An 8,693-nucleotide genomic window follows, 5' to 3' on the forward strand; every position below is an offset into this window, starting at 1 on the left:
ATTTGACCATACATAAAATGCATCTATAAAAAACAGAAAAAAATCACCTCTAACCAACTGGTTTTACAGGTAAAGAAACTGAGGCTCCAAGGGGGGGAGATACTACTATCAAGGTGGCAGAGTTTAGATGCACACACTTGGTTGTGTCTCAGCCCAGAGCTTTCCTTAACATGGTCAGGGACTTTTGGAGTGGCTGGTGTGTAAATGCCTTCTAATTATTATTATTAGATGATTATTAGATTAAGACATTTTAAGGATATTTGAATAAAATTGACCTCTCCTTATTTTGATCCTCTGTGCTAATAATTATACCCTTTTTTATTTATTCAATTACAAGCAAATTGACAGGAGACATTTATATGAGGCAGCTTAAACCCCAGCTAATGGAGTGCCTAATGACTAATTGATCAGATCCCAACCCAGAGAGCAGCTCTGAGTGGCCTAAAGGAATTTATGCAATTAGTTTAGGTTTGGTAGAAATTGAGTGCATATGAAAGTGAGCTTTTTATGGTCTTGATTTATGAGGGCTGGACATTAACTATATCTGCCAAGAGGTGAGCAGCCTAGCAAAGCCTCAGGCGTTTGGGGGGCTCTCCCACAGGCAGGGATGTCGGGATTTGGAGCGGGACTGATGTGTGTTTTGGGAGGGAGCGGGAAGGAAAGTGGGGGAAAGAAAGATGGTGAAATTAGAGCTGGAATTCGGCCAGAGACCCCAGTGAAATTACGGTGGTGCCTCCCACCCCATATAATTCAAAGTAAAAATAATATTAAATGCTAAATATCTATAAAGAAGCCCAACAAAAATCTGACTTTTCCCAGGATGAACACTTGAATTTGTGTGTGTGTGTGTGTGTGTGTGTGTGTAATCCTAAAAATCAAAGTCTTTTAAATATTAAATTACATATACAGTCTATGAAAAGAGAGCGAGCTCAGTTTCTGTCCCAGTTTGCCTCCAGTGGCAGGCAAGGCTGTGCAGGGCTGAACTGAGGGAGAGGGCAGAAATCTGACAGTTTATAGAGAAAAGTATACGCAACGGGTGGGGAGGATCCAGAGCCGCGCGGACCCGGCAATCGCCCCTCCTCAGGCCGGGACGCAGCCGAGGGGAAGCCCCCATCCGGAGGCGCCGGGAGGAGCCAGCGAACCCTGACCCAGCCGGGGAGCCCTGGGAGTCGCGCTAGTGCGGAAGCGCCGTCGGGGGACCAAGGGAAACCTGACTTGATCGGAAAAGAGCGATCGAAGGGGAGACTAATTCGTCCGCCGGGGTCCTCGCTGGCTCCGTCTGCCCGCCGGGGCGGGGTTACCGCGGGGGCTCCCGCCGCTCGGCGGAAGAGAGGAAAGAGGGGAAGGCGACTCTGCGCGCGCCCGGGGACGCGGGCCCCCTCGCTCCGGTACATGGGAGCCAGAGTTCCGCGCCTGCGAGGCTGGAGGGAAGCTAAGAGGGGCTGAGTGAGAGACACGCGAACAGACGCACGCGGACAGGGCGGGAGACGCGAGAGGCGCACGGGACACAAAGGCGTGGAGGCTCCGAAGCCCGGCGAGGACAGCGGGCGTTCTCGGCTCCCACCACCTCCTCTGCTCGCGCTGCCTAATCTAGTGCCAAATCGGACTCGCCTGCTCCTCCTTCACCCCCAGGCGGTCCGCTTCCCTACCCCAGCCAAAGGTGATCTCACTTGAGAACGGAAGAAGCAAAGGCACCGGGTTTTTGCCAGGTCTCTCCACTAAATGGCTTTGTTCACGACTTGTCCTGGGCAAGTTACATAAACTCTCTCTGCCTCTATGTTCTCATCTGTAAAATGGGATTAAAAATTGTACCTACTCATGGTATTGTTTAGGAATTAACAAACGAATGCGCTAAAGCGCTTGGAACAGTACCTCGCATAGGAGAATCCCGCCATACGTTTTAGATATCATTACTAGTCATTTATCCAGCAAACATTTGTGGAGCGCTCATTCTGTGCGAGGCCCTGCGTTGAGTTCAGGGAGGCAGGGGTGAACTGGGTAGGTGCTATCAGGCAGTCTTAAAGACTAGGAAAGAAATAAAACGGGTGGTGTGATAGCGTGATTGGAGAAGGGCTGTTTTAGGTAAAAGGAGCCAGCTGAGTCCGTCCCGCTCTCTAGACCTCACTGCCTTCTTCGATTTAAAAAATAAAAATAAATAAATACATACATACATACACACATACATACACGGCTTTTAGGCGTTCTTCCCTTCGGCTCAAACATTCTGGCGCCGGGGCCAAAAAGTGGGAACAGGGCGGGGAAGGGATGTTCGCTGGGAAGGAGGAGGAGTCCAAGACCCCTGCTTCTCCTTTGACCTCTGGCGCCCCGCCCCTCCTCGGGAGGAAGCGCTGCGCGAAGTCTGGAGCCTTCGTAAAAGCTGGATGGTGCCCAGGATTCCGACCGGGAGGAGGTTCCGGGATCCTGGAGCCGCTGACCGGGGCCAAGCTTCTCAGTGGGAGCTATGTATTCGCACCAGGCACTCCCAGGGAGCGAATACTTCGTCCCTTGCGTAGCTGGGACGTACAGTGTGCAAAGTGGTTTCTTTTAAGCTTCCATCTCGCCCGTGACAACCACGCCGAGAGCTGATAGGCACTGCTACCCTGACCTGACTGTGGCTCACAGAGGGAAAATGTTGATTCCACTTGACTCCAGGCCCTGAACTTGCCGCACAACACTGCCTTCACTCTTCTGAGTACAAAAAATGTTTTATAGCGACGAAATATCTATTAATGCCTACTACGTGTTAGGCCCTGGCCTTACGTCATCTCATTTAATCATCAGAGCAATCCTGAGAGAGTCTTTTTTCCAGTTTTTCCAGTTTTACAGATGAGGACACTGAGGGTCAGAGCAGTAAGGTCACTTACTCAAGTAAGAGATGGAGCAGTTATTCCACCCCAGGTGTGTCCATTCCAGAGCCGGAGCTGTTTCCATCTCAGGAGGAAAGTAACAGAACTGGAAGTCAAACGTCAGGCACACTGGGCAGGGCAGAGGTCACTCCCTGGTCCCCCCTCCCTGACTCTTCCTCTAGGTTCCAAGGGCCATGTCACAGAGCATCCCCTGTGTATCCATAACCCCCAAAGGGTGAAGCACAGTCTCTTCTATTCAAACAAGAAGGACACTGGCTACCTTTGAATGAAAGCCTGTGATGCAGACCACCACCTTGCCCCGATCCCCATTCCCAGGGAGACTTGTCTATCCCTGATGGCTCTGTTCCTCCCTACAGTCCCTTGAATCCAGAGAGGATTCGGCTGGAAGGGGTGCTTTCATTTTACAAAACAAAAACCTAATTCATTCATTCAACAGACATCTAGTGTCTGACACTCTAGGCCAGACCTTGAGCAGAGTGCTGGACATGAAGTAGTGAACAAAACTGAGACAACTTAGGCACAGAGAGAGGAAGTCGCTGGCCAGAGATAACACAGTTCAGGAGCCCAGGACTCCTGCCACCAAGTTCTGCCTACCAGGGCTTTAGCCATGCTGGAATGTGTATGCCTAGCTCGTTCTAGATGAAGCCCCTGTTTCAGCCAGACAGTTCTCAAAGTCCCACCCTCCAGAGGCCCGATGTGGGTTTCCATGCAAACACCCCCAAATACTGACTTCACTTTCTCTTGGTACAAGTTAAAGAAACTCTCAGCTGAGTCTTGGACCGTGCGTGTTGCAAGCTGACAGAATTAGGAAAATGAAAACCTGCTGCAGGTGATCTTAGGAAACACCCTCAATTACTCTTCAAAATAAATTTGGGGAAGTTTTACAGCTGGCAGCAGAGGCTTAGAGAGGCGATATGACTTGCCCAAGGTCACACGGTTCGGATGCATACTACGCTTGTATAAACCCCAGACCTGCTAGTACCACCTCCCCTCCCCAGAGAGGTCTGTGCCTCCGCCGGATGAGTGGCAAAGGCGACTGCACAATCCTGGGGAAACCACATCTCCAGTTGCTTCCTGAGCAAGCCGAAGAGTGAGGCGACGGCGCCGGCCCGGCGCACTCAGGAGGAGGGAAAGGGTGGAGCGCTTGGCTGACCTGGCTGCAGCTCCGGCCTGCAGGTAGGAACTGGTCAAAATACTCCTGCGCATCAGGGTCTCCGGCGCCTGAAGAAGACTAGGCGCAGAGGCACGGCTCGGAGACGGGACCTAGTGCGACTGGACCGTCTTGGAGCAGACCTTGCGCTCAGGAAGCAGCTCCTCTCATCCTCTCCATAAAAGTCTCCCAAACTTTTGCAGTTGTCAATTAAAAGAAAAAAAAAAGACTAAATAATGGCAGAGAACTTTTCGAAAAGAGGATGAAAGCAGATTTCCGGTTCTCTCCCGAGCCCGGAAATGCGAAGGCTCTTCTTACCTGCAGGAAACCTTGCAGCCCGCAAAAGCGCGTCCTTCTGGAGCGCTTCGCTTCGGCGCGGGACGCTCACGGTCGTCTCCTCTGCAGCCCGGCTGGGCTCCGGCCCTGTGTTTTATACCACTATAGGCAATTAATATTGCATCAGCCGTATTTTAAATTTTCAAAACCCACAATATAATGTAATGGCATAAGGGCATTTATTATTAAAGGACACCCGATGGAGAGGGAGGTGGAGGAATCGCTGGGGCTGTTGTGCAAGGCGGGGGGTAAGGGGCTGAGGCCCAGGGAGCTGGGGGAGATCCGCAAGTTAGCTTATGCGGTAGGGGGTGTCGCACTGCTCGGAGGGCAAACCCACTCTGCACCGAATTTCGGCCCCGTGGTTTGATGACCCGGAACTCTTTGAGGACGAAGCAGGGAAATGTGCAGATGACTCCTGGACTTGGAGCATTAAATTTTAAATCAGGAAGGCGTTTCTACGGCTCGCAAATAAAAAGAGGGAGCGGAAAGAGAACAGGGACCTGGCGACTATGGAGCACCTACTATGTACAGGGAGCTATGCTAGGCGCTTTGCAGCAGTTATAGCAGTACCCCCACAAAGAAGGCGAGGTGGACCACAGAGTGAATAACAACCTGGATGAGAATTTCAGATGAATTTGGAACTCCGAGGGAGTCCCACTAGAGTGTCCCAGCGAACACTTTTCTCCCTCTTTGCTTCTATTATCTCACCTCCTCTCAAGCCCTTTGAATCTTTTAAAATAATTTGTTGCCTACAAAGCCCAAGCACTAGTTGACGTCTTAAATAGACAATCTTACCTAGTCCTGACAATAGCCTTGTGAAGTAAGTGTTGGTCCCTGCATTCTGCAGACAAGCAATCTTGTTGGAGAAGGCTTAGAGAAATTAAGAAATTAGCCTCAGGATGGTTCTGCCAGTGAGTGGAGGCATTGGAGGCTCGAATTCCTATTAGTCCGGCTTCAAAGTTTACTAGCTAAGTCAAATTGAGCACAGTCTCATAGATGGCAGGCAGGGAAGCATGGAAGGAAGTGCCTTGAAACCTCAAGTTCAGACACAAGCCGCAGGGTCTCCCACGAGGAGCTCCAAGTGATTCTGCAATGGAAGAGGAGTGGGGAGAAGGGATTGCTGGGGGCTGGCAGCAGAAACTGACAGCCCAGCCCTTTGGGGTTCTCTTTTTTAAATCCTTTCCAAAGCTGTACCCCTTAGCCTCTGAGAAAAAATAAAACCACTTTGATTCGGGTTGAAAAATAAAGCATTTATTTTAGAAGTTAATTCAAGGGGTAAAGAGAGAAGAAAACTTAATATTTTATTTGTACCTATTCAGAGAATGAAACGAAAGTTCACACAGCAACACGCAAACTACATGAAGCAACGAAAAAATAAAATAAAATTGGGCTAGAGGGGCAGGGTGAGAAGGGTTCAGGCCGATGGTCCCACTCCTCTTCCCTCACAAAACTGTAAGTGAACTTCCACCGAAAGACACCCACATAAAGGGAATGGAAAGAAGCAGAATTAAATAAATAATAGGAATGAATGATGTTAACAACAACAGCAATAACAAAAGCGCAACGAGGTTAGACGTGTTGAAAGGACTTGCATATAATGCAGAGAAGTTACAGTCACTTTCCAGCAGCCGACTGCACGCTGAGCTGGCAATCTGGCAAGAGCAGCGAGCTGGGGTCAGAGAGTCCTCAGCGGGTACGAACACTACCAACTCCCGCTCTCCAGCAAGCAGTAATTACCCCTCAAACACAAGTAGGTCGTGAAAGATGGCCGGAGCTGGTGCTGGCAGCTGCTTACAAACAGCCAAGCGATCCCAGAATTTTCAGTCGCCAGACCGGGCCCACCTGTCTTGGAGCCCTACTTACCACGAAAAAATGGCAACTTGGAGCCCGCAACTCCCTGCATACTTTCCCTGAACCTAATCTTCATGCTACCTTATGAGATAACCAAAGGATAAGGTGAATAGAATTTAGGCAAGGAAGGGAGTATAAGGCTATCCTTTGGAAACATACATGTATTTTATATACTCTAATAAATCTCCAGTGCATGTTTGTGTCCCCCTTAGATATCCTAGACTTTGTGTTATTATTGATCACCTCCTTTTTATCCCTTCACCCTTTGCCTAATCGCGCTTAGCAAAGTGGCGTTTTCACCCTAGCTTCGGGCGGTTGGGCCAATTCACTGTCCTCTGCCTTGGGGCTCCTGCTCTGAAGTCGTGCGGCCCCGCGCCCGAGGGCAAATTTCAGCACCACGGACAGCACAAGTACCCTCAGGCCCGCCCTTCTGGAATATTTTCCCAGCGCCAAAACTTTTTTTGGTGGGAATAGAAAGGAAAGAGAAAGAGAAGGCCGGAGGCAACTAGGCGGGACAAAGGGGGAAAGTCTGTGGCTCCGGAGGAGAGAGCCTAACTTGCCTAGGAAACGCCTTGGAGTTCCCGATAACCATCCCCCCAACCCGGGAGGGATGAGCACTAGGCTCTCCCAGCTCCTGACGCTGCGCCCTGCCGCAGTCAGTGGACAGCCGAATACTTCATTCGTTTCTGTTTCTGTCTCTGGTTGCAGAACCAGACTCTCACCACGTTCTTTTTAAGGTCCAGTTTCTCAGCAATGGCCGCGATCTTCTCAGATGAAGGACGTGGCTGGATAGCGAAATAGGCCTCGAGTGAACGCTTCTCCGGCGCCGCGATGGACGTGCGTTTGCGCTTCCGTTCGCTGCCGTTGAAGAGCTCTGGCTTGCTGTTCTTCTCTCGGTAGGCGGCCTCGGCCTCCTCCAACCAGGCCTGGAGCACCGGCTTGAGCGCGATCATGTTGTTGTGCGAGAGAGTGAGAGACTCGAACCTGCAGATGGTGCTTTGGCTCAGCGAGCCCACGCCGGGGATCTTGAGATTAGCCAGAGCCGCGCCCACGTCCGCCTGGGTCACCCCCAGCTTGATGCGCCGCTGCTTGAAGCGCTCGGCGAAGGCTTCCAGCTCGCGCGGGTCTGACTCCACGTCGCTGAGGCATGAGGGCATGGCGCTATGAGGCGCCACGGTGTGCGGGTGACTCATGCCCATGGCCTGGTGCAGGTGGCCCATGGCGCCCAGGTGGTGTGGATGGATCTGTGCGGGCATAACCGAGTGTTCCGGAGCGCCCAGGCCGCTCACACTCAGCGTGGGCGAGATGTGCTCCAGTAGGTCGCCTTCGAGGCCCTGGTGCACGGCGTGGTGAGGGTGTGAGGTGAGCGCGGCTGGGTGGGAGATGGGTACAGTGGACGAAGTGGACGTGCAGGGCACGCTGCTCATGGTATGGTAGGTGGCGTCGGGCTTGAACGGATGGTTTTTGCCGTGGGAGACGATATCCACCGCCGCCAGAGCTTCGGCGCGTGCCAGCAGGCTCTCATCAAAGCTTCCAAATATATTACCCTGCAGCTGCAAGCGAGAAGGCGCACAGCACGGTCAGTAGGGAATACTGTCAACACAGGATTAAAACACATTTTCAAGCAACCGAGATGCCTCTCCTCAAAGCCCAGGTCATAAAAATTAATACGGAGGCAGCAGCTCTGCTGGAACAGACGTGTGGATCAGAGACATGAATGAGAGAGAGCGCGCGCCGGGAGAGAACGCAGGGGAGACAAGGAGAGGGGTTCAGACAGCGGCGATTGTTCTGGGCGACATGAAAAAAACATGAAGCTAGTGCCTGTCAAAAAATGTGCCTTAGAGCGGTAATTATGCTCCACTACGTACCTGCGGGGCTGGGAGACAGACTCGGCGCATGGCCTCGGAGCCGGAGTGCAGGCTGGAGAATTTGGGTTCTTGCAGCACCGGGTGCATGCCGAAAGGCTGCTTGGAGTTCATGGCCATCATCTTCGCCCTCCTGGCAGAGTGGCAGCGGGGGACATGGAATCAGGCTTGTCTAGCTTGCTTGTCGCTCTCCAAGTGAGCGCTGCTCAGCGCCCGCGCTCCCCTCGCCCTCTCGCTCGCTGCCTCCCCTCTCCCCCACCTGCTTCTTCACTCATCTTACAAGCAGCCTGCCAGGAAGGGCCCCGGCGCGCGCAGGCGTGCTCACGCGCTCGGGACTCGCAGGGGCGGCCCAGGAGGTGAGGCGAGACAGCAGCTAGCGGCGCGCCTTTCTGCGCCCGCGGCTGCCGCCCCCTCCACAGCCTTTATACCCGGGCCTGGCCTGGCCTCTCCCAGTCCGCCCCGCCCCGCCTGGCTCCAACCCGCCAGACCTTTCGGATTCTTTCTTCTTCGTGGACTTCCCTTCCCCCATGCCACCCCCAAAGTCCCAAACCTCTCCGTCCTGTCCCAGCTCGAACTGCCAGGATAAAAGGGCAGGCCTGGGCTGAGCTGGGGCAGGAAGTTGAC

General features: G+C 52.6%; 1 protein-coding gene across 1 annotated transcript; it reads right to left on the reverse strand.

Annotated features, from left to right (window-relative positions):
• Positions 1–5,582: 5,582 nt before the first annotated feature.
• POU4F3 (POU class 4 homeobox 3) lies at positions 5,583–8,466 on the reverse strand. The gene is made up of 2 exons (XM_003266581.2): positions 8,073–8,466; positions 5,583–7,757 (listed from the first exon to the last, which is right to left on the reverse strand). The coding sequence occupies exons 1-2, from the start codon at positions 8,190–8,192 to the stop codon at positions 6,861–6,863; spliced, it is 1,017 nt and encodes a 338-aa protein (XP_003266629.1). The 5' UTR covers positions 8,193–8,466; the 3' UTR covers positions 5,583–6,860.
• Between the last annotated feature and the right edge of the window lie 227 nt (positions 8,467–8,693).

This window comes from Nomascus leucogenys, chromosome 2 (genome assembly GCF_006542625.1).
Source record: "Nomascus leucogenys isolate Asia chromosome 2, Asia_NLE_v1, whole genome shotgun sequence".
In the NCBI taxonomy this organism is placed as follows: Eukaryota; Metazoa; Chordata; class Mammalia; order Primates; family Hylobatidae; genus Nomascus; species Nomascus leucogenys.